The sequence below is a fragment of the Chanodichthys erythropterus genome, chromosome 4 (genome assembly GCF_024489055.1).
Source record: "Chanodichthys erythropterus isolate Z2021 chromosome 4, ASM2448905v1, whole genome shotgun sequence".
Lineage (NCBI taxonomy): Eukaryota > Metazoa > Chordata > Actinopteri > Cypriniformes > Xenocyprididae > Chanodichthys > Chanodichthys erythropterus.
In genome coordinates, this window is record NC_090224.1 from 21,148,845 (window position 1) to 21,176,091 (window position 27,247).

At 35.3% G+C, this 27,247-nt stretch overlaps 2 protein-coding genes across 2 annotated transcripts; both read right to left on the bottom strand.

Moving 5' to 3' along the window:
- Nucleotides 1–575: 575 nt before the first annotated feature.
- slc35b2 (solute carrier family 35 member B2) lies at nucleotides 576–10,111 on the bottom strand. The gene is made up of 5 exons (XM_067383313.1): nucleotides 9,826–10,111; nucleotides 7,869–8,059; nucleotides 6,225–6,385; nucleotides 5,869–6,147; nucleotides 576–2,016 (listed from the first exon to the last, which is right to left on the bottom strand). Exons 1-5 carry the CDS (start codon nucleotides 9,843–9,845, stop codon nucleotides 1,357–1,359), a joined length of 1,311 nt encoding a protein of 436 aa, XP_067239414.1. The 5' UTR covers nucleotides 9,846–10,111; the 3' UTR covers nucleotides 576–1,356.
- Nucleotides 10,112–14,421: 4,310 nt separating this feature from the next.
- nfkbie (nuclear factor of kappa light polypeptide gene enhancer in B-cells inhibitor, epsilon) lies at nucleotides 14,422–25,224 on the bottom strand. Its single transcript, XM_067384473.1, has 6 exons — nucleotides 24,657–25,224; nucleotides 21,623–21,725; nucleotides 18,012–18,222; nucleotides 16,513–16,601; nucleotides 16,169–16,417; nucleotides 14,422–14,857 (listed from the first exon to the last, which is right to left on the bottom strand). Exons 1-6 carry the CDS (start codon nucleotides 24,956–24,958, stop codon nucleotides 14,813–14,815), a joined length of 999 nt encoding a protein of 332 aa, XP_067240574.1. The 5' UTR covers nucleotides 24,959–25,224; the 3' UTR covers nucleotides 14,422–14,812.
- Between the last annotated feature and the right edge of the window lie 2,023 nt (nucleotides 25,225–27,247).

The window sequence follows — 27,247 nt, forward strand, 5'->3', positions numbered from 1 at the left end:
CACAACACACGTCATACGTCCGAGCACATGCACACTTTGGTCAGATCGGTAATAATGCGATTAAGGGGTTTACATGCTTGTTTATTGCGATTAAAATCGACGTACGCCACATAGTTTAATGTAACTATAGTTACTACAATTATGCGCTTAATCCCATTAGTTTGATCCAAGTATTGTGTTTACATGAGGTCAAGTTTAATTGCAATATTGCCAAAAACCCATTATAATCAAATTATGAGGGTGCATACTAGGGCTGCACAACAATTAATCGCGATTAATCGTTTGCAAAATAAAAGTCTGTGTTTACGTAATATATGTTATAATAATTATGTATATATAAGTACATGCACATACATGTATAAATTTAAGAAATATATACATGTATAAATAAATATACATATTTATTTATATTATATATTACATATAAATATAAATATTTTATATATAAATATATTTTTTTTCTTAAATATATACATGTATGTGCATGTAGTTATATATACATAATTATTATAACATATATTACGTAAACACAGACTTTTATTTTGCAAACGATTAATCGTTGTGCAGCCCTAGTGCATACGATTGAGTCCTTACTCTGATTATTAGAAATAATCGCATTATTGGTGCACATGTAAACGTAGACATTGAGGATGTATTCTTCAGTTGTATTTTCACATAAAAATAAAAATATTGCATTATAGTATAATTATTTATGTTAAAACAATGAAAAATAATGTATTATTGTATTAATAATAATAATAAAATATTTAAAAAAAATAATACAAATAATAAAAAATAATATTAATAACTATAAGATGATTTGGGCAGAAAATCTGCTTAATTTTCATTAAAATAATGTGATAATGCAAAAAGGGTAATGGTTCTTGAAAAAAGGCTACACTATCATGTGTTTACTACATTTTATTATTAGATTCTATTTGTTTTTGTAGTGAAATATGACCCAGATATAATGAGAATAGATGGATGGGTAAGTAGACAAGTGGCACAGACACTCCTAAAGCATCTCTACCGCAACAACATCTCGTATTCCTCTCAAACAACTTCTTAAAGCAAAACTTTAAATAGAAAAACTGAACGTATTTCAGTACCAAATTACAAAGATATCAAAGGCTCAGCACTCACTGACCAGTCCGTGTTAACTCGACCGCTCGCGAAGTCATTTCTCACATGAAAACACCAAGTGCCGAGCCAAAATCCCTTTGAAATACAGCGTAATCCCTTTCTGTACCTTTTGACCTTACAAAATACAAACCCACAGTTTTGCAGCAAACAAAAAAAGACGAATTAAACCACAAAAATGTGGCATCTGTACACATCCGAACGACTGCTGTTCATCTAGACCTTCTGAACCGGCGTTTGCGTCACCCGCTTGCTGCCCGTCTTTTTCATGCGGCTGCGGGCGTAGACGCGGAGGAAAAGGGCGAGGAAGACCACGGCCACTCCAAAGCCGCCCACTATGGTGACGGCGTGACCGTAGAGGAAGCAGGACAGGAGGATGGCGATGGCCTGCCGTAGAGTCATGATGATGGTGAAGACGGCCGCGCCGAACTGCGCGATGGTGTAGAAGATGAAAAGCTGCCCGCACGCGGAGCAGACGGACAGCAGCACGGCGTGGAAAGCGAACTCGGAGTGGCGCGTCATGAAGGCGAGCGAGTCGAAGAAGGCGCCCTGTTCCAGCAGAGAGCCGACCGTGAAGAGGCAGGAGAAGAGATTCACGCCGAACATCATCTGCACCGACGACATCTTGTATTTGAAGAGGTTGTCCTGCCAGTTGGAGGTGAAGCTGTCGAACACAATGTATCCTCCGAGGATGATGACGCCGGAGAAGGTGGTGACGGTGGACGGATGTTTGCCGGTGGAGCTGGTCAGCAGGAACATGCTGACGCCCACAGAGATCAGCGCGGCGGTGAAATATTCCCAGTACTCGTAGCTCTTGTGCGAGACAATCTTGCCCATCAGCATCACGGGAATCACTTTAGAGGCCTTGGCCAACACCTGTGATGAAAACATCACAAAAACATTAGCTGAGCTATCAATCACACACAATCCTGAGTGAAAAAACACCTCCATTTCAAAGTCGAAAAAAGTCACCAGAAAGCACATGGCCAGTAATTATTTTTATGATTATATCATGTTCCAAATTAAAATGTTTGTTTATTTATTCATGTCTTTTTAGATAACTGGTATCAATCTCAGGCGAAATAATTTGCCAGGTCTATGGAAACCTGTAAATGTTTTCTTTGTGAGGTTTGTTTTGGAGTGACTGAAATGCTTCTTTACACACAGCCTGAATGGAGACTCAAATACCTGTTTGCTGCTCAACACTGGCTTTTTTTATAGCTGCACTTTTAATACAAATTTTTTTTTTTGACAGGAACTTTCATTAATAAGCCTTTATCTGCCTTTATAAGTTCTGCTGTGCTCTAAATCACTCACAAATCTTATGACAATTTGATGACCTCCATTCAGTTTCACACAATATTAGTTGTTTTCATGCCTTTTGCACAAAATTGCACCATTTCATGCTTTTCATCTTCAAAAAGATCTTTCTTCCTCCCCATATTGCATGAGAACTGTGACTTGCTTAATAATGTGGAACCACCTCTAAGTAGGGTTTCCATAGATCTGGCAAATGATTTTGTCTGAGATTGATACCAGTTATCTAAAAAGACATGGATAAATAAACAAACATTTTCTTAGAAAAACTAAAATCTGAATGTTTATTCTACTGATATGTCACTTGCATAATAATTTGAAACGCGGTGTATTACAAATCTATATGGTTTAAATTCTGTTTTAATCAGTTATATTTTAAGAATGTGTTCAAATAAATACACGCTAAAGCTCCAATGTAGAACTTTAAACAAAATATAATTTAAAACTAAATAATAAATCTAATTTTATTAGTAAATAATAACATTTCATGAAATGTCTCGCCTAGTTTAGTTTTGTTTGAACTGGTACAATGAAACACTGATATGATCTGCTTTCACTTAGGTTTGAAGGAAATGCAAATATTGTCTGACACCGATATATTGTGTGATGGCATAGATTTATCAAACACAGGAAAATATATGCTAAATAACTTTATTAGTGTGAAACTCACAAAAGCTGTCATTAACATGTTCAGGTCGTAATTAACTTTTAAAACCCAAAATCAAAAGAAATCATACATACGTTAAGATATTGAAGCCCAAATTCACATTCACATGATGCATACCATAAAAACAAACAATTTTCATAATTGAAATGTTTTTTTTTTTTTGTTTATAGTTTAATGCTACGCTAGCTATATTCATGGCGAGAAAGAAAAAAAAAAGTTTTTAATTTTATTTTAGAAAAAAAAATGTAAAACTAAATCTCAACTTCAAACTGAAAAATAAAATTCTAAAAGCATTCTAAAATGTAAATAAAAAAAAAAAGATATTAGTTAAATTATTGATTATATTTAATTTTAGTTTAATTAAAAAAAAAAGTGTAATTACACTTGTGAGTAACAGGCATCACAAATGAGAATAATGGGAATTACAAAAAAAAATAACGTATATATTTAAATTGTATTTTGTTATCATCATTGGTAATATTTGTTATACTGCCTTCATGATTTTAATTAATAATAATAATAATAAATTTAATTAAACTTTAATAAAACAAAATGTAAAAATATATATAAAAAAGCAATTATACTACTGAGCATCTAATTAATATCACAACTGAGAATATTGGGAATTTCTTATACATTATAATGGGGAAAAAAAGGTCAAATTTTTAATTGTGTTAATTTTTTTTTGTTTGTTTGTTTAAGAAAGACTAACATAAATAGTGATGAAAGCTAAAACATTGATGAACATTTACTGAGTAATACACTATTTTGTAGAGGGGGTCAAAATTACAATTTTCACCTGAGATTTGCAGCCAAATTTCAGGTAGGCTAAAATGACTTTAGAAAGATGGCAGCATCATTATTGTAATTTTACACCGAGATTGGTAGGTCTATTAGTAAATCTGTTGAATTTAGCCATTTTTGTAGCATTATTTGCCAACGGTGACCTTTCAAAAATGGGGAGAACCACCTTTTCTTGGTTTGTTTTCCAAAGTTGGCAACTCAAGAAGTATTAAAGATATCTTAATATCTTTTTAGCTTTTGGTTCTTAAAGCTTTCTTTTAGTATCTTCATTTTAAAGGCTCTATATGGTTCAATACCAGAGATATGGGTATTTCAATGTGGTAAATTGGTAACACATTGCAGATTCTTTTTTCTTTTAAAGAGGAACGTCTGAAGAAATAATGTTGACACTAGAAGTTCTTGTATATCTTGTTTGCCTCTATCAAAATAGATCAACATTCCTGTCAGATATTCTTTTACCAAAGTTTCTCAAGAACTCAAGAAGTATTTAAGATATCTCAATATCCTTTTAGATTCTTGTTCTTACCAAGGAGTTAAAAGTTTTGTTTTTTGACCACTGAAAATGTGTACAATTCAACAATTTATTCCGTGGAACCATATTGAGATCCCTTTAAGGGAGGACCTTTAAAATTAAGACACCAAAAGGAAAGTTTGTTAAGAACCAACAGCTAAAGGGATATTAAAGGGATAGTTCACCCAAAAATGAAAATTTGATGTTTATCTGCTTACCCCCAGGGCATCCAAGATGTAGATGACTTTTTTTCTTCAGTCGAACACAAATTATGATTTTTAACTGCAACCACTGCCGTCTGTCAGTCAAATAATAGCAGTGATTGGGAATTTGAACAATAAGTCGAAAAAACTTCCATAGACAAATCCAAATGAAACCCTGCGGTTCGTGACGACACATTGATGTCCTAAGACACGAAACGATCGGTTTGTGCGAGAAACCGAACAGTATTTATATAATTTTTACCCCTAATACACCACTATGTCCAACTTCGTTCAGCTTCCTGTTAGTGAGGTCTGATCGCGCTCTGACAACGGAAGTGATGTCTCGCGCTCATTGAAGTATATGGGCGAGACATCACTTCCGTCACCAGAACGCGTTTTTTGACCTCACTAACAGGAAGCTGAACGAAGTTGGACATAGTGGTGTATTAGAGGTAAAAATTATATAAATACTGTTCGGTTTCTCGCACAAACCGATCGTTTCATGTCTTAGGACATTAATGTGTCTTCACAAACCGCAGGGTTTCATTTTGATTTGTCTAAGCAAGTTTTATTTACTGTTATAGTTGAAGTTCCCATCTACTGCTATTATTTGACTGACAGACGGCAGCGGTTGCAGTTAAAAATCATAATTTGCGTTCGACTGAAGAAAAAAAGTCCTCTACATCTTGGATGCCCTGGGGGTAAGCAAATAAACATCAAATTTTCATTTTTGGGTGAACTATCCCTTTAAGATATCTTTAATGCTTCTTGAGGCATGCCAACTTAGGAAAAAAAGACATGAAAATGTGCTTTTTCCCATTTTTGAACGGCCACCGTTGGCATATAATGAAACTGCTAAAGTCAACAGATTTTACTAATAGACCTACCAATCTCTGTGTAAAAATAAAATAATGATGCTGCCATCTTTCTAAAGTCATTTTAAGACCCCTCTAATTTGGATTTAAATCTCAGGTTAAACTGTTCATTTTGACCCCCTCTACAAAACAGTGGATTTCTCAGTAAATACACATCTGTGACATTTAATATTTTGGCTTTCATCACTATTTAGGTTTGTCCTTCTTCAGAAAAATATTAACAAAATCAAAAAATAAAAATAGATCCGGGGAAGTTTGATTTGATAAAGAATGACCCAAAAGTTAAATGAATAAATGCATTATTGTAAATGAGAATTTACAATCTAATGTACCCAGAATGCAATGCTGTACCTGTGTGGGAAAGCTGATGTACTTGAGCGCTTCATACTGGCACCAGCTGCTGAGGATGTTCGACAGTGAAGCGAAGGAGTATTTGTACATGGGCGCACCGTGGCGGGGCTGTTTGAACAGGACGCACCACAGGCCAGACACCGTCAAGGCCAGGATGCGGTTCATGAACACCAGAAACTGGGAATCTTTAAAGCGTTCGCCGCTTCCTTCCACCTCCGTGGCGCCATAGGACCGCGTCATCACCCGCTCCTGAAGGACGCCCCATGTCAGGTATGACGCCTGGACGATGCACAGATGAAGACTTAACTTATGCACACAGTGTGGCGTCAAATTAACATGCAACACGGGGACGTTACCTGGAGTCCAGCAGCACAGAAGATCAATTTGAAGGCCTGTCGAGCTGATGAACTGGATTCAGAGTCGGTTCTGGACGCCGTTGAAACATCATCCAGCAGTACAGTTTTAGACTCATTCCCAAACACACACGTCTTTATGAGAGGAAAGCAAATCCCGCGGCCTACAGAAACATGAGCAGTATGTCAAGAGTCAGGTTTGTCAAGCACATTCGTCAAACAGTCACGGCAGCTGATCAAATATCGTGAAGGTGAACTTAAGCTGTGTTGAAATACAAATTTACTTAACTGAGAGGATGGAACGTGGAAATGAAAACCAAAGTATGAGCATTTTGGTGCAAGCAGCTATGTATAAAATTATGAGTGAGAAAAAAAGTAATATTTGTTAACGCATTAACTAAAATTACTTTGTTTTAAAGGGTTAATTCACCCAAAAATGAAAATAATGTCATTTATTACTCACTCGTGTCGTTCCACACCTTCGTTCATCTTCAGAACACTAATTAAGATATTTTTGATGAAATCCGAATGACATTTCCTCTCTCAAGATCCATTAATGCACTAAAAACATATTTAAATCAGTTCATGTGAGTACAGTGGTTCAATAAGAATATTAGCGGAGCGTTATGAATCTTTTGTGTCGAATCATGATTCGGATCGCGTGTCAGACTGCTGAAATCACGTGACTTTGGCGCTCTGAACCGCTGATTCGACACACTGATTCATTATGCTCTGAAGCTTCCTGAAGCAGTGTTTTGAAATCGGCCATCACTAAATAAGTCGTTATTTTGTTTTTTTGTTGCACCAAAAATATTCTCGTGGCTTTATAATATTAATATTGAACCACTGTACTCATATGAACTGATTTAAATATGTTTTTAGTACATTAATGGATCTTGAGAGAGGAAATGTCATTGCTGGCTATTTCGTCAAAAATATCTTAATTTGTGTTCTAAAGAGGGTCTTACGGGTGTAAAACAGCATGAGGGTGAGTAATAAATGACATTATTTTAAATTTTGGGTGAACTAACCCTTTAAGCTCTACTAGAACATGTTTTCATGCTTGAATGTTCATTATTTGCCTCATATTCTCCATTGTTGCAGCTCCTCTCTTCCCAGTCTGTCAGTAACGCTCTGTTTAGTTCCTATCTCTATGAAGCACACTGTGCTCTGATTGGTCGGCTGGGTCAGCGTGTTGTGATTGGTCAAGCGCTTCGAGTGTGTTTGGGAAATGTCTCGCCCCTTACCATAACCATGAGTTTCGACACACTACTAACTAACTCAACCAGGCCCCGCCCCTTTATTCTGCGTATTAATTATTTAAATGAGGAATATTGTGACGTGTTCGTTCCCGGAAGAAACTCAAGACTACAATGGAGGCGTTTCAGGGAGTTCAGAAACACTGACACTGATATAGAGAATAACTCCTGCTGGAGGGACTTTGCAGATCTTTTTCATGCTCAAAGAGAAACACTAAAGAAAGATGAAGATGGAAAAAAGCACAATAGGACCCTTTCAACTATCAATGAGCAATTTGTTTTTTTGTTTTTTACAGTATTTATGAATCTATGTTAACATTAGTTTTAATAATGCATTAGTAAATGCTGAAATTAACTAATTGGACAAAAGTGAGAAACTCCAACAAACCTGTTTCTAGATAATTGATTCGTTTGAAGTAGCTGATTAGGAAATATCCAGGGATGATGATGGTGGCGTAGCCCAAAACATTGAGGAACAAGCGGAAGAGCCACACGTCCTGCCAGCCGTCCAGCAGTGAAGCATCTTCAGCGTCCGCTCGCACCCCCGGCAGAACACACAGCGCCGCACACAAACACAAACTGAAGGGAAGAGACAGAGTAGATTATAAACAAAATCATGGGATTTATTTTTATGCATTTGCAGATCTGCAAGAACACCAAAATGTCACATTTCTGCAAACAAACCTAGTCGAAATGCAACACAGGAATCTTTGGGAAATAAATCAAGTGTAACTTTGCTGCATAATACTGTGAACGTTCCTGTGTGTCGTTTGGGCATTCCTCAGGTCTCGTCCCAGGAGTCTGATCCCATTCCAACAGAAGGTCTTTGTGCACAGAGCTCGCCTGCAGCAGGATCGCCTCATGCGCCACAAACTAAACCCTATTCAAACCCAGTGCCCTACTGCGTTACCTGACACCACAGATTAGTCGACGATTATAAGAACTAGTTGAACACTTCATTAAAGATGGAAAGCGTCCAAATATAAATTCAGAACGTTGTAATTAAGAGGCTTCATAAAGGTGTTTGCCAAGAGTCTGTGAAAGACTACAGTAAACAAACAGTTTCCACATTTTCTGACCAGTGAATTTCCATGACTTTCACAGTCTACTGGATGATTTTATTGTAATATTTTTATAAACTATTATATATATATATATATATATATATATATATATAAATATAAATATATATATATATATATATATATATATTAGAATTTTTAAATATGTCTCATCCAAGCTGCATTTATTTGAGCAACTTATATAGTAATATATATATATATATAGTAATATATATAGTATATAGTAATATATATATATATATATATATATATATATATATAGTTCTATATATATATATATATATATATATATAGTAATATATATATATATAGTAATATATATATATATAGTAATATATATATATATAGTAATATATATATATATAGTAATATATATATATATATATATATATATATATATATATATATATATATATAGTAATATATATATATATATATATAGTAATATATATATATATATATATATATATAATATATATATATATATATATATATAGTAATATATATATATATATATATATATAGTAATATATATATATATATATATAGTAATATATATATATATATATATAGTAATATATATATATATATATATAGTAATATATATATATATATATATAGTAATATATATATATATATATATAGTAATATATATATATATATATATAGTAATATATATATATATATATATAGTAATATATATATATATATATATAGTAATATATATATATATATATATATATATATATATATATATATATATATATATATATATATATATATATATATATATATATATATATAGTAAATTGTGAAATATTATTACAATTTTAAATGACCATTTTCTATTTTGAATATATGTTAAAATGTAATTTATTCCTGTGATCAAAGCTGAATTTTCATGATCCTTCAGAAATCATTCTAATATGATGATTTGCTGCTCAACTATTAATACTGGTTCTTATTACTGTCATTATCAATGTTGAAAACATTTTTGAAACACGTTTTTGCTGCTTCATATTTGTTTATGGAAACAGTGACACATTTTTCAGGATTCATTAATGAGTTCAAAAGAACAGCATTTATTTGAAGCAAGCAAGAAATTACTTATTGATGATACATGAGTACATCAAAGCAGCGCAGAGAGATGCATTATTCCTATTCAAAGACTCTAAATGTCAAGTGTTGCATTACAAGTGACTGTGACGTCGGATATAGCACATTTAAATGTTATTATGATGTTTCAGCATCATGTTTCAGTACCTCCATGGAAACAGAGGCATTTTCCACCAGCAGAAGCCGCCGCCGCTCCGCCTGTTCAAAACTCCCTAAAACAGCCGCTGAGACTCTCCAAACGCGTTCCTGCGCTGATCATGTATCGATAAAGCCTTCTGACTGTAATTAAACAAGCAACATCCAGGATCCAGATAAATCCCGTGTGTTTCTGACCTGAAACTTCTCGGCCTGCTTCACTCATGAGTTCATCTGTACTGACGTGTTAACACTAACACACACTGCACCGTTTCCGGTTGCGAAAGGAGACACACCTTCACATATCCGTATAATTTCCACTTAGATGTTGTATTATGAGGCTTCGGTAAATATTTGAATGTTTTATTGTTTAACAGACGTATTAACATCGTTGTGAGAGTGAAATGTCCTTGGGTTTTGTGGGCGGGGGGTTCATTATATTTTATGTGGGACTTTTACTTTGAAATTTATTCGGCGCGTCTGAGGTCCTGCAGATTTTCAATGAACTGGAAGGTGTAGCGCCGCCTCTGATGTCACGAGTCACTTCAAGCTTATACAGACACAGACATACATTATAATCATAGCAGCTTCTCTGTGATTTTTTTAAAAAAATATTTTTTTTACAATATATTAAAATATTGAGGAAAAAATTACAAAATAAAAAAAAGTTAAAATATATTTATAAAAATTATACAATACTTAAATATATGTCGTAACCTTACTTGATAATGGAAGTTAAATATTTAGTCACGAAATATTAAAAATTAAAATGTATTAGAAGATCGAAAATTTTATTAGATTTTTAAAAAATAGTTAAAATATATTTATAAAAATTATACAATAGTGACAATTTTATTGTAAAACTTAAATGTGTCGTAACATTACTTGATAATGGAAGTTAAATATTTAGTCACGAAATATTAAAAATTAAAATGTATTAGAAGACCGAAAATGTATTAGATTTAAAAAAAATAGTTAAAATATATTTATAAAAATTATACAATAGTGACAATTTTATTGTAAAACTTAAATGTGTCGTAACATTACTTGATAATGGAAGTTAAATATTTAGTCACGAAATATTAAAAATTAAAATGTATTAGAAGACCGAAAATGTATTAGATTTAAAAAAAAATAGTTAAAATATATTTATAAAAATTATACAATAGTGACAATTTTATTGTAAAACTTAAATATATGTCGTAACATTACTTGATAATGGAAGTTAAATATTTAGTCACGAAATATTAAAAATGTAAATGTATTAGAAGATCGAAAATGTACTATATACTCATTTAGTTTTAGCTGCTATTTTTATTAATTTATAATATATATAAATGTATTATTTTTTATAAATGTTTTACTATTTTTCTCAATACTCATAAATTATATATTTAAGTATCAAATATTGTAAAATATACATCAATTTTGTAAATTAAAAAAAAACTATATTTTGGAAACAATTACAATAAGGTTTCATTTGTTAGCATTAGCTAACATGAACTAACAAATAAATACTTCTAAAGCATTCATTAATATAGTTAACATTCATTTTAACATTTACTAATACATTATTAAATTCAAAAGTTGTATCTATCAATAATATTTAAAGGACCTCAGCTAACATGAACTAACAATGAATAATTTAAATTTAAGTTAATCCCTAACCCAAAACATTAACAAAAATTAATAAATACTGTAAGAAATGTATTGCTCATTGTTAGTTAATGTGTTAAATAATGTGAACTAATAGGACCTTATTCTAAAGTGTTACCATTTTTTTATTATTACAATAAATTTCAATTTCATATTAATTTACAAGTAAATCAGCTTATTTTACTGAAAGCAGAGACGTGTATTAACCTGTCTGCTATTTACATGAATGGGTTATATTTCTGGTAAGTATGAGGAAGAGTGATGTGGCACATGATGGAAAAACACATTTACCAGGAACTTGTTTTTGTGTATTTTCTGGTCATTGATGTTTTCCCAGAATCAATATTCTGGACAGCTGTAGAACATTAATCCAAATCATGAATCCTTCTCCATAGTGTTTATTTGGTTTGTATTATATGCAGTGTTTAACACCGAAAACTAAAACAACGCGATTGTGAAGTAAACAACATTGTTGTTGGCAGATGTTTATTAAATGATTCATGTATGTGGCAGGGGTGCCTCGGTACTCTGGTTCGGACGCGTACACGGACTACTTGAATTTGTGTGTGCCACACATGCGCAGTACATCGGCGTGTATAAGCGCTTTAGATCGGCTTGAACAGTAAACAAACATGGATTATTGCACATCATTATTATTGCACATATGGCTGTCTTTACATTGTTTTAATGACGGATTGTAGAAGTGCAGACAGCGACTTCTTAACACAGCCTCTCTTCAAATTCGACGTCCACGTGTTTTTTTCCAGCGCATGCGCAGTTGGTGCTTTTGTAGCCTGGTAAAATGAGAGGCACGCGGATGTCCGCAAAAAAACTGAGATTATTACGTCACGCGGACCCTCGCCCACCCGGATAGATAGCCCTGGGTATAATTTGTTTTACGCGCACAGTCAGACGCACAGCCTTGGAAAGTAGGCTATACTTCTTTTTACTGGTACCAAAGACTATAGAATAACACAAGACGCGTCACTTATATCGTTTTGAATGGAAGAAAGTGCAACGCGCAATATGGCGGAATAAGTCCCGCCTTCTAAATAAGAGCCAATCTCCGATTGATAAAGTCGTCGCGTCACTGCAGCGACCATTAGAAGCTCCGGTTCCTATAGAAACAGTCAGATGAGCGCCTTGATCCAGCCTGAAGAATACTGTTTTTTTGTCATGATTCAAGCGATTAGAAACAAAATTTATGAGACAGTTGTTGTCAGATTTAATTGGTGATTTCACATATGAAATTTATTCGAAAGCTTGGCAAACAGTTTTGGAGAATTTGATATTTCCCCGTTGAGATAGGAGCTGCACTTGAATGTCCGAGAGACGTTAAGATGTCCGCCGAGTGAAATGACTTGTCTTAAAGGGACTTTGCTCGTGCGCATACACAGGCGTTCGACGTATGCGCAGTTTTGAGCACAATATGATGTAAACAACTTTGTATTCTTTCATGCTAGAGTTGTACAAATGAGGGTACTTTCTAACTTCTGCGCACAATCTCTCGTCTATGTAGGCCTCCATTGTCACTGTAGTTCGCATGCTTTCCAGTCTGTTGCATTTATGCCATGTTTCTTCAACTACTTTGTGAATTGACGGCCCTAGGGCATGGTTGCCACCTTGTGGACAAACTAATTACTTGCAAAAAAATTAAATTTGCATGTGCGACCCGTTACAAAAATCCAGCGGTGCGAAATTTGCTTCACGTGCCCTTACGCTGACCCTTGCATACACATAAAGGTGAAGTATACTTTGGGCTTACAGATTTAGCTGATGCGTGATCCATATGGTCTCATGTGATTCGCGGATTAACTTTAACATCATAGAGTGAAAGTTTGCACGTGTTTCTAAGTCTTGCCGATTTAAACATTCATGAGGAAGAAGAGAACTCAATTCAGCACTCATGCGCATGAGATAACAGCACGCAAGTACTGAATTGAGTTCTCTTCTTGCGCATGAATGTTTAGGCGCTTTTCCGATAGCGCATGAATACAGAATTGATTACTATTTAGAGTCTCCTTGCAGGGATTAGGGATGCACGATATTGGCCACCCTATCGGTTTCGGCCGATATATGTTAACTTTTAATATTATTGTTATCGGCCAGATAAAAAAATTTGATTGTTTACAGTTATTTAGTTTTATGTTGAATTTAAATCCTCAAATTAAATTTGAAGATATCAAAACTTAGGAATGCAAGATATATCGGGCACCATATCGGTACTGGAAGATATGTGTTAATTTTTTATGGATTATTTCCTTCAGCTGAGACACTTCAGATGTGCACTGTCCACCATGATGGTTATGAACTGCTTGAGATATGATTAAAAACATTTCAAAAAGGAAAATAAAGTAAGTGCAACAGAGCTGAATTAAGAGCTGAGAAGAGCGTGCCAGTACTGAATTAAGTTCTCTTCTTGCGCATGAATGTTTAGGTGTTTTTCCGATAGCGCGTAAATACTGAATTGATTACTATTTCGAGTCTCCTTGCTTGCGAACGAACACAAAAAATTATCTCAGAATAACCATCTAGGCAAGTATTCTCGTAAGCACAGTCAGTTTTGTCTTAAGTGAATTGAACATAAACAGAAATAACTGATACGCATCAGTATTGATCCGTGTGTTAGGTCTTAAAGTGACAGCAACCTATAAAAACCTGCTGTGTCATTAATGCTAATCAAAAAACAAAAAGATAGCTTTAACAAACATTAATCTGTATTTAATTTATACAGTGAAAACTATGCAGTGGTATTTTATATTTAATTATTACATTTCTGTACCTGAATCCTAGATTTAGACCTTAATTTATTTGTAACTATTTATCTATGCTTGTAATTTGTATATTCGTTCCATGACTCAAAAACTGTAATATGATCCAAACCATTAGTTTTGTGATCCGTTTATACCCAGATATTTAAAAAAAGGTCTTGTATTTAGCACAAAGAAAACGCTGCACATAAATATTAAAACTACTTTTATTGGCACTATGACCTGTTAAGAAAACAAGTTTGCAAAGCAGTGTTTCATTCGTTCATCTCGTTCACAACAGCACAATCTTGCTACAAAAACATTAATATTGCTAATCAGAATGCATTTGTGTTGTAACATTAAGGTTGTTCGAGTTATGTCCGCACATCCCAACGACATTCCATGGGACGAAGCAGCAGCAAATAATTCTGTATGAACGGGCTGAAGCTGTTCCTGCCGTATAAATCATCTAGCACGATCACCACTGGACATAAATAGTTGCGGTTACAGGCAGACAAATCCAAAAAGTTCTGCAACTTCAGATCAAGAGTTTTTTTGAAAAAAAGAACATGCCGTCTCTCAGGTTCACATGTTCAGAAGTTGATCTGAATGTCGTCGAAGGGGAACAAGGCCAATATCTGCAAAACAAAAAAGGAGAAACTGTTACCACATCATCCCATTTCTGACGTAAAACTTACAGAGAAAACACATTTACTGTATGCTGCTGCTTACCAGTCAACATGAAAGGACACTGATGAGTCATGCACAATAATATAATGAATGTGTATTAAGAATGAACATAGGGTACATTATGAGATCATTATAATTGTTAGCTTGGACATGGCTTTTAAAATTTAATTTAGATTTATCAGCTCTTAAATATAAAGAATTATTGGTTATCGGCCAAAATTTTCATATCGGTCCATCCCTAGCAAAAATCTGTTTTTCATCAAGCACACTATTAATGAAGACAAACTATCAGACAATATAAACACTATCAACACATGGCAGTGTTATTTTACTATTATTTACATACTGTTATAGCATTTATTATGAATTAGCTTGAATTATATTTTCATTTTTCATTTTAGTTTAAATCTTTTAATTGTAATTTTATTATTTCTACTTAGCTTTAATTTATTTTTAGTTGTTTTGAGCATGCAACTATGTAGCATTGTCAGTTTTTATTTTAATTAAAATTTTTCGCCATGTATTTTGTCATTTTAATGTTTTTTTTATATATGTGTATTTAGCTTTCATTTATTTACACTTCAACATCAAATTGTTTTTTTCCATTTTTGTTTTTTAAGTTTGTTTTATATAATATTTATTTTATTTCAGCTTAATTTCAGCTAACAAAAGTGATTATTAATAGTTTCAGTTTTTATAATAACCAGTGTTGGGGGGGAAAGTTACTTTTAAAAGTAATGCATTACAATATTGCGTTACTCCTTAAAAAAGTAACTAATTCCATTACTTAGTTACTTTTTATGAAAAGTAATGCATTACACTGTTACAAAATGCATTTTATATTAATTTTGAGGAATACAGAATGTTTTAGTGCAAGTGAGATGAGTAAATGCATGTGCAAATTTAGCCTAGAACTATAATTAGCATGATTACACACATCGCCTCTGCACTTACTCACGATTTCCTTCAACATGGGAATAAGAGAGCTGTCAGTCAATAAATGTGAAAAAGTAACTTGAAAAAATTAGATATTTTGTTGTAAACTGAAAAAGTAATGTGTTACTTTACCAGTTACTTGAAAAAGTAATCTGATCACATAACTCAAGTTACTTGTAATGTGTTACCCCAACACTGATAATAACAACACTGATACAGGGTCAGTTCAGATGGAAAAAGATGCCATTTCTGGTCTGACACTGAAGATTTTGTTAAACTTCAACATTGTTTTTGTCAGATAAAGGGAATGTGGATGTCCTTACATCATCGTTGCCGTCTGCTAGATCCAGGGCCGTTTCATCCTCCATGTTTCTGATCATCTTGTCAGCTCCAGCTTGGCATAGAAGGTTGGCGATGGAGGCGTCCTGTCGGCCCACGGCCAAATGCAGGGCGGTACAGCCGTTGAACATGGCGGCATCAACATTCGCCCCTCTGTTCAGCAGCAGAGTCACTCCCTGCACGTCGTGGAGCTCTACCGCCATATGTAACGCCGTCTTCCCGCTCGTTCCCTCCTGAACGACACATGAATGAGGAAACAGGTGGATGTTTAGTCACAGGATTGAAGGTTTTTTTAGCAAGCACAAAAGACCAGACTTAAGAAGCTCACCTGTATGTTCAGATCCACACCTTTCTTCATCAACAGCCGCATGAGACGATGATGTTTATGCAGGGTGGCCACATGGAGACACGTGAGACCTGCAAAATGGGAATCAGACGCAATATTTTACGCCTTGATCAATAAAGTATATTTATTTACAATTATGCATTTGACAGATGCTTTTATCCAAAGTGACTTTCATTGCATTCAATGTATATATTTTATCAGTTCATGCATTCACAATGACCTTGGCTGTGCTAATGCAATTATGTATTGTTTGAGCTACAGGAATATATATATAATATAGTACCAACTGTGATGCCAGAAACTACACAATACCTTTATTTATTTTGTATATCTATATATTATATATCTTTATGCAAGTATACAAACGTGATATGAGCAGTCATAATGTAAAAACATCAAACTGCTTCTCTGCCATGACAGTAGCTGACATAAAGAGAAAACTGAATGATGCGGACGTTATGAAACACTGATACTGGAAGTCCATGAAAACATGCAAAAACTCCAGGGCACTTTTTGATGCCAACTTCCTTATTCTGGCATGACTTAAAACCCTGATGAAGCACTCAGAACCAACCCCAATGAAGCCAGCAAAATCACAGCAGCGTGACAGCCTTTCTCAATATTACTCTTGAAAATATACATATGAAGTATGCAGAAGCAGCATTCAAATCGATAAAATGGAGTATATATATATGAGTCAAGTTTGACCATACAAAGGAGACCTGACGGAGACGACACATTCACATTTATACCTGATGTTTTAATCTGTCTCTTTTGTCCACTTTCAACCACTTCTGTGCTGATTTTTTAAAGGGAAGGGTCAATATATGTTTTGTTTTTTTCCAGATGTTTTGATCTAATGGACAAAATAAGCAATGAGCAATTTGCATATGAACGCGAAAAAACATATACGGAGAGCAGCAGATTTAATTTCTGCTCTAATATCCGCGACCGAACAATGTTGAACAAACTGAGCGTGTGTTAGAAATCAGGAATGATGAGAGAACATTGTGCATGGTACGTTTTTTGTCTTCAAACCCCGTCTGGCTAGCGCGCTTCCCATAATGTTTAGGCATAAGGTCAGTATGCGAAGAGTATGCATCTTTTGTAGCTGTTTGAACACATCCAACCGCATGAGCATTTCTACTTCGAAAGCAATCTGATCGCATGTGTTTTTGACTACCTCTGGAAGTGGTCAAGAGTGGACAAGCTTTTACACCCCATTTACATCTGTATTTAGTGCCGTCCACTTGTGATCTGATCGACCAAAACACATCTTAATACCAGGTGTAAATAGGGCCTATGTTGTATTGCATACTGCTGTGCAGTCACCTCTCCTCAACAAGACACATGATTTGAGGAATCATTCATGTCTGGAGCACAAACGTGGCAGGATAATTTACACACTCAACTTTAATACTTGGTGGCATAGGTTTGTTAAAATCACTAACAAGTATGATGACTACCAAACAGTCGCTTACCTCTCCAGTTCTGTGTTTCCAGCATGTTGGCGAGTTTGCTGGGTGAAGCGCTGTGGACCATCTCACTGGCGCATTCCAAGAATCCGTGCTCACATGCCACATGGAGAGGGGTGTTTCCTTCCTGGTCCTGGAGTTCCAGTAACACCTTCTTTTCTACCAGGCTCTTTACTACAGTGGGCTGGTTCAGGTAGGTGGCCAGGTGCAACGGCGTCTGTGGACGTCAGAATACAGTCAGCATCTGACATAGGGTTATCATGGCCTACTTTTAACAAAAACCCATTTGATGTAAAAAAAAAAATACAACAGATAGTTCTGAAACTTGATGATAGTGCTCCAGTAATGCCAAAAGTCCTTAAAGGGATGAAAATGCTCCCCAAAATGCAAATTCTGTCATTAATTACTGATCCTCATGTTGTTCCAAACCTGTAAAACTTTCGTTCATCTTCGGAACACAGATTTTTTTTTTATTAAGTCTGAGTGCTTTCTGTCCCTCCATTGACAGCTCTGCAACTACCACTTTGACGCTTCAAAAAAGTTCATAAAGAGATCGTAAAACTAATCCATATTGAGCGGTTTAGTCCAAATTTTCTGAAGAGACTCGATCCCTTTATATGATGGACAGATTGAATTTACGCCTTTATGTACATATAAACACTGATCAGTGAACACAAAGAGATGCTCAAACGTGCTGCGTAACACAAGAATGAACCTCATTGGTTCTTGCTGAAGCTCAAACGAGCTGCGTAACACGAGAACGAACCTCATTGGTTCTTGCTGAAGCTCAAACGTGATGCGTAACACGAGAATGAACCTCATTGGTTCTTGCAGAAGCTCAAACGTGCTGCGTAACACGAGAATAAACCTCATTGGTTCTTGCTGAAGCTCAAACGAGCTGCGTAACACGAGAATGAACCTCATTGGTTCTTGCTGAAGCTCAAACGTGCTGCGTAACACGAGAATGAACCTCATTGGTTCTTGCTGAAGCTCAAACGAGCTGCGTAACACGAGAATGAACCTCATTGGTTCCTGCTTAAGCTCAAACGTGCTGCGTAACAAGAATGAACCTCATTGGTTCTTGCTTAAGCTCAAACGTGCTGCGTAACACTGGAATGAACCTCATTGGTTCTTGCTGAAGCTCAAACGTGATGCGTAACACGAGAATGAACCTCATTGGTTCTTGCAGAAGCTCAAACGTGCTGCGTAACACTGGAATGAACCTCATTGGTTCTTGCTGAAGCTCAAACGTGCTGCGTAACACGAGAATGAACCTCATTGGTTCTTGCTGAAGCTCAAACGTGCTGCGTAACACGAGAATGAACCTCATTGGTTCTTGCAGAAGCTCAAACGTGCTGCGTAACACTGGAATGAACCTCATTGGTTCTTGAAGAAGCTCAAACGTGCTGCGTAACACTGGAATGAACCTCATTGGTTCTAGCTGAAGCTCAAACGAGCTGCGTAACACTGGAATGAACCTCATTGGTTCTTGCAGAAGCTCAAACGTGCTGCGTAACACTGGAATGAACCTCATTGGTTCTTGCAGAAGCTCAAACGTGCTGCGTAACACTGGAATGAACCTCATTGGTTCCTGCTTAAGCTCAAACGTGCTGCGTAACACTGGAATGAACCTCATTGGTTCTTGCTGAAGCTCAAACGTGATGCGTAACACTGGAATGAACCTCATTGGTTCTTGCTGAAGCTCAAACGTGCTGCGTAACACGAGAATGAACCTCATTGGTTCTTGCTGAAGCTCAAACGTGCTGCGTAACACGAGAATGAACCTCATTGGTTCTCGCACATCTAGCAAACATGCTTGAGCTTCCGTTTACCACAACTAATGTGTGAGTTGATGAATGTTTATATGTGAATAAAAGTGAAAATTTAGACAACCGCTCAATTCATATGGATCAGTTTTACAATCACTTTATGAACTTTTTGACGCGTCAAAGTGGTAGTTGCAGAGCTGTCAATGGAGGGACAGAAATTGCTCTGATTTCATTAAAAATATCTTCATTTGGGTACTGAAGATGAACGAAAGAGGGTGAGTAAATGATGACAGAAATGGGCGAACTTAACCCTTTAAGTACTACGGTTTTGTTTTTTGTGCAACTGCATATGTGGGGTTATTTGTAGTATGGGGACCATCCCCGCGTCTTCAGACCATCACACTTGATTTGATAGTTAGCCTGCGTGGGTTAGCTAAAGCATCACAGAATGGCATTAACCCTTTTGATATAATGACAATAAGAAATGAAGTTCATTTATTCCAAAGATGAGGGACCATGTACTGGTTTACTCAATCTGGGACTTAAACACAGACAGTGTCAAAAGGAAACATGTGAGTAATATGTCCAATGACCTGGCGTTAGCTGATTACGTGGCTTTTGGTAAAAGCACAGCAGCACCAGTATTACTCACAGCTTTAAGTGCTGACTGTCAGATTTGTGTGCAGTTTCCTTTAGACTTCACACCCTAATGTGCTTTAAGACCGCCTGACCCAAATCTGACATCCTCTCATTTAGTTAAACCTACAAGTCAACATGAAACAGTGTTTGTAACTTATTTTACTTTAATAATGTGACACAGGTTGATTTTTATCCATCAGGAATTGAATGGATGAAGCGCTTTTTCTTTTTCCAGAAAAGTGAAGTGATTACATTTGATGAAAAATTACATAATAACATGAATGGGTGAATCACTCACGATAAGCAGCGCTAACTTTCATATTGTAATGTAAAACTAGCAAAATGAGTCACTGTTAATAATAACCACTAGAGTATTTTGACAGAAAAAGCCAATGTTTTGAGCAAGATCCAGTGTCCAGTGTTCCCACACCTTTTGACCAATGCGTTTTCATCATTCATGATGGTAAAACTAGAAACACTGGTTATCCCAATGGGATTTTAATAATCTCCAAGGTATTTCCAGGCACTAATGGATGAATTCATAAAGAAAACCCCTTTGAATGTTTCTTTTTACTTCAAAACAAGAATATAATTCCCCAAAATGCATTGTAATGTGAGAGTTATGCATGTGTCCACAGCTTTCCATGTTGAGTTTGTGAGTAATCACAGTAATCACCTGTGGTTATTTTAGATGTAACATCACACCCTCAATGGTTAAAATTGCTTTTAATGCATCACTGGGTAATTCATTGATATTTCCATTAGTTTCCATGACTGTGAATATTAATCAATTTCTTGACTTGGCCACATGTTACAGCTTCCTTCCACCAAAAATGCCAACAAAAAGTCAATAATTAAGTCAATAATAAGCAGGGGGTTTCAACAGAAAGCCCCTCGTCTGTTGCACTGGATAACCCCCAAATTTCAAAATAACAATTGAAACTGAGGCTGTCAAACGGGTGTAACAAACCCCCATCATTCTTTGATATGCGCTAGGGGAGTTTCCCCTCAAAGGGGAAACAAAAAAATAAGCAAACTCATTACAACATTCATACCAGATTTCCCTCAGTTTTTCTGTTCCCTCAGGGGCAATTCATTAAACACAAACAGAACGGATTTCTGTGGAAAAAGCTCACAAATCCTCCAACTTGCATGAGAAACTTGTTATGCAATTGTTTGTGAGATGTGTGGAGAATCATAAGGTGATACCTGATACAAGTTGTTCTGAATATCCATCAGCTCTTGAGGAAACAGATCTATTAACCAATGTGCAAAGCGTTGCTCTTCGTGGATAATGGCCAAATGGAGAATCCTGGGAAAAAAAAAAAAAAGCAGACACGGAAGTTGCTGGTTAAATGCCAGTTAAAAGTTGAAAGATGAAGCGGAGCCAACGGTAAAGGGAAGGAACTATCAAGCAAACCGCAGTCTAAAAGCAGCACATTTCACAATGTGTGATGGAAAAAAAAAAATAAAAAAAAAATAGGTCGGACGATACTGAGAAATATGTCACAAAAGTGTGCGTCGCTTACAGCAGTTCGCAGAGGCATTCAGCCATTGCGCAACACTGGAACTTTTGAACATTATTAGAGCATTCATATCAGAGATCGTCTTGCTATTGAATGATAAAGCCTTTCAGATGATTAGTAAAAAATCTTGCATTTACAAGAAAGACGACGCAGCAGATTTAAAACATAGATGAGAAATGTGAAGATAAACGGTTAATCTCAAGAAAACGCATTAAGGTCACGTTTAGAAGATTACATTTGCATAAACAATTACTTGACATTTTTTCCATTAACAGACAAAATACTTCCTTTTTTTTTCCTTTTGATTTTAAGGGTAAAGCATGGTTGCATGAAACGATTTCATTCATTTACTTAATTCAGATGTCTTTGAGTCACACAGAACCAGTAAATGATGCAGCAGGAGCATAAATTAATGCTTTTTTCCCATCCTGTAGCATTATTTCCTCGCAGGTGTGTCATTTCCCACATGCGATAACCTAGTCTTTACTTTTACAGTAAGCCAGAAGGAAACAGGTAGAAGCAAGTGGTTTCAGCATTTAAATAATGTTAGGTGTCATTGTCATGATCATGATTCATATTGTTTCGCTGCATTTGAAATTAACAGGTTAAGTTCAATTAAAAGTTAACATTTTTATTCCACCTCACCTAAGGAGAGATTTTGAACTGATTTTACGCTGCTTTTTCTTCACATGTAATGAAAGTGGATGGGAATTGTGCTCCAAAAAGGCACTATAAAGTCAAAAAATGAATTAATAATCCCCACCACTGTTTTAATTGAAGTTATTGTATGATAAAAACACTTGCAACACACTGTAATTTTTGGGTGACCAAATGTTTTAAAAAGTTTCTGAGCTTTGCATAATACTGTGTTTGTAATATAAAACTGAAAGTGAATCCCTAAAGTGGGACATTGCTTATCTGGATGGCCTGGGAATTTCATATGCTCATTGATATTACTTTTAAGTATTCATAAGTATGTTTTTTAGTCTGTTAACACTCAGGGAAAAGTTTTTTTCCTTGCAACAGCAACAAAAGCAGGCCAAAGGAAACCATAGCGGCTCACTATGATTCAAGATGCATCAAAATGCAAGATGTTCTCCGAAATAATCTTATTGACATCCTGGTTTGTCACTGTCAAAACCAATGAAGAAATGAAAGCAGGGTGACCTTAACCAAGTTGTGTTCTTGCCCACTTGTGCGGTGAATGTTTGCATATGTTTTTGTACATATACATTACAGGCTGAACCACGATCTGGTGTAAAGGTCACTGCTTGCATAAACATGTTTACGTGACATGTGCTCTTTTGGGGTAAATAATATACATTAAAAGCACATGAATATATGCATTTAAAACAAAAGCTGTGCACTTTCCAAATGGCTGCCATCAGAACGTGTTTTCTAGCCTGACCAGGGGAATTCCACTGCATGTCTAAATACTTCTGCTTTCTTCTTCACATGCGCCATAAACGGCAGATCCAGTTTCTAGACGTCTGTTAACCGACTGACTGAAAAGCCTGCTATTGTGATCAAAACTTCATTTGTCACATGAGAATGTGTCACTCAGCAAACTAAAACAGGCTGTAAAATGAATCAACTTAAAAAAAAATGCTTGTTAGTCTCATGTGCACCAAAATGTTTGACCTTTTATGACCATACAAAACAAGAATGAGCTATTTTTAACTCTCTTTTCAATTAAAATTAATTGGTTTGCGCTTATACTGCTAAAGGAAGGAACGGCAACATTATTCAAATAGTTCAGATATTATTCATAATCTTAATTTTCCGTTACAAGGGCCTTATTTATGAGAGTTTACCATGAAAACACTTTCTACGGACTTGAAACTTTCATCCACAATTAAACCTTTTAAACTGAGTGCTAGATTTACATAATATTTTAATAGAAAATGCCTTGGAAATTAAATGCAAGCCATTAAATGTTTGTTAAGGGTTGAAGAAACATCCTGCACACTTTCTGAACTCAATTCACCTCCATGCCATCAATCTATGTTTCCATCAGTCTTGCACTTTAAGCTGCAAAGAGAGCATTTTGTTATGATTATACAAACACATTATAAATGAGTTCCAGTCAATACATCTGGAGTGTTGCAAGATTTAAATTAAGCACTAAGGTACAAATATAGTCTGTAACCAGCTTCATTATATTTACAATAAAGCACGACCTATTATAAAAAAGTAAAGTACACCATTTTCATTTAAAAGTCCATTCATAAAGCACAATCCTTCCGCTAGATAATATAGTCCCTAACATAACAGAATTATGCAAATGCAACAAAAACATTGATCCAATGGGGGATGCAATATTTCACATTACGGCTCACTATATTTTAAAAGTTTAGTATGGCTGGAACCGGATCGGAACTTTATATTTGAACCACCTGTTCGCCGTATCACAGACCTATTTGCCACAGTACAGGGAAGGATGCTACCTAAAGAATCTGCACATTATTTTGATGGGGAAAAAAAAGTGTTTCCATACAATTTTTATTATGTAGAATCCTCTTTTTAAAAACTATAAAGCATATAAGACGCGCTACATTTTAAATATATATTACTCCGCGGCGCGCGTGCTTGTCAACAACTCCCTCAGGATCTTATTGCTTAAAGCACGTTAATTAAACTCACAAACACCCCATATTTAGACATCAAAACATTTTGAAATACACTTTCTGAAACATATCAATGAAATTTAAACGTACGTGTCTCCATCTTCTGTAACAGTGGTTAAGAAATTCACTTCCTCCTCAGTGTATTCACAGTCTGTCGGGTTTTCACAATCAGAAATTATGCATTCTTCGATTAAATCCCCCAAACTGTCTACTGTTAAAGATGAAGAGACGTAAGCAGAGTCCAGTCTCTCTTCTGTACCAAGTTTATCCTTCTCCTCAGAACTGTCCAAACTCCCGTAATCTCTGGATATTGATATCGAGTCGATACCGGAGTCAATCCGGTTGTCTTCTAATTCGAATTTGCGTTCTTTTTCACCGCCGCTTCGCGCCATTTCGAAGCTTCGATGCTTATCGTCAATGTTGCGATGTAACGAAGAAACGAAGTAAAATCACCGTGACATTATGACACCAGAGACATTCGCTTTTGTTTCTCATCCCACCACCGATGACTCGGCTGTGCGCCTCAAATACTCCCAGACTTCCCAATGTTTTTTTTTTTTTTAACTTAAAGTGTGTAGTTTCGGGGTGAGCTAAAGTCTACCAGCCAAACTCAACAAGGTAATGAAACTTCAGCGAGAAAGCTGGCAGTAATGTGAAGCAGCCTACATGGGGAAGCGGTATTAGAGGTGGAGTCAAAGCGGCTTTCAATCAAGTGGGAATTCCCCACAAGGGAGTGGCAAAAGCCCATATCATTACCAAACCAATCCAAACACACATGACAACCCCATGGAATCTCCTGAAAGCCCTCAAATCAAACCTGTTCTCTATTTTAGACTCCCAACAACTTCCTTGAACAACCTGTGACTTGACCTGACAGGATTTAAAGTCCCTGAATTGCAACACACTCTTAATCTGGACATTTATAGGATTACATATACTTATGTATTGTTTCCAAGATTGCAACTTCTTCTAATTTCATATTGAATGTTATTTTCCTGTTTATTACTGCAGTCTGTATTGTATAAAGTGCTAAATAAATGTGACTTGACCACAACTAGTGCATGATCATCTTTAGTTTATACATTAAGCTAAAGTTCTCATTGTGCATTTTTATAACGTAATTGGGATTTATAAAGAATAAGAATGCCACAAAGGTTATTTGCAAGCCTAATTTTGGTTTATATCTGATGCATTGTCTGTTGAGTTTTGGTGGATCAGAAATATGTATGTACTGGTGTTATCACCATGTTTTGCATACTAACAACTTGTTCTGGATATCTAAATGAACTACAAATATTCATCATGAATGCACAGATTTTAAAAATCAATCTTTATCTTCAAATCTATCATGCTTTGTTATTTGGAGATGTTTCATTAGCAGAAAGCGCAGTATCATCTATGACCAGCAGGTGGCGCTGTAGTCTGTCTTTAAATTTGGTATGTATATTGTCAGGCGTTATATATGATTGATTGGCTCATTTTTGTATTTGAAAAGTCAACTAACTCCATAACGTTTGTCACAAGTCTTTTCATTATTAAATTAATATGTCATATGACCTTTGGTGGCAACAATGACGTTTTTGTCTTGAGTTGATGAGATTAACAGCATATAATGACTGCATTTCCACAGAATTTTAGTTAGTGATCAATTTTGCATGCGGAAAAGTAAAATATTCCTGAAACATGCTTTGTGCCAAACACTGTTGAATTAAAAATGTGTTGAGGTTGATAGTGGCCCTATAGCAAATGGGATTGCATTGCACATTATTTACAGTTCACCCAAAAATAAAAGTTCTGAATAAAGTGTCCTTTATTCATCTTTAGAACACAAAGAGGTTTTCTATCTCCCATAGAAAGCAACAAAATTACCACATTCATGGTCCAGAAAGTAAGGACATCATTAAAATAGTCAACATGACTACATTGGTTCAACTTTAATGCTATGAAGAGGAAGAGAGGAAATTGTTGAATAAAGTCATTATTTTTGTTTGGTTTTTGAGAACAAAAAGTATTCTTGTCGGTTCATAACATTAAGGTTGGACTATTTTATGTTATCTTTAGTACCTTTCTGGACTTTCAATGTGGTAATTACGTTGCTTTCTATGAGAGATTAAAAAAACCTGTCGTATTTCATCAAAAATATCTTAATTTGTGTTCCGAAGATGAGAGAAGTTTTTTTTTACGGTTGAGGAACGACATGAGGGTGAGTAATTAATGACAGAAATTTCATGAGGGTGAACTAACCCTTTAATATTCTCTTGTTTTGTGCCAGCTGCCAACAGTAGTTTCTGAAATACTAATAGAGACAGATAATTTCTAACCATTCTGTTACAACCTTTAATATGTCAGAAAGATCAAAGAATTGTTTTTAAAGGGGGGGATGATGTGACAGAATAACAACGTTGAACAGAAATCGCAGGACAGAGAACAATTTTAAATTTTCTCAGAAAAAAAAGCATTTAGAAGAAACTAATATTTTAGACAAAAAAATAAAAAAATTCTGAAATAAAGCAATAAGCCCTCAAGAAGCCATGGTTCACAGTGAATTTATAACAACTAAGGGGCGTTGTTAGGCACGACATGGAGCGGAGTGTTATAGTGTTACAGTATTATAAATTCACTGTAAACAACGGCTTCATGGGGCTCATCTTTTTTAAAACGGTTACCACTCAATACAAATA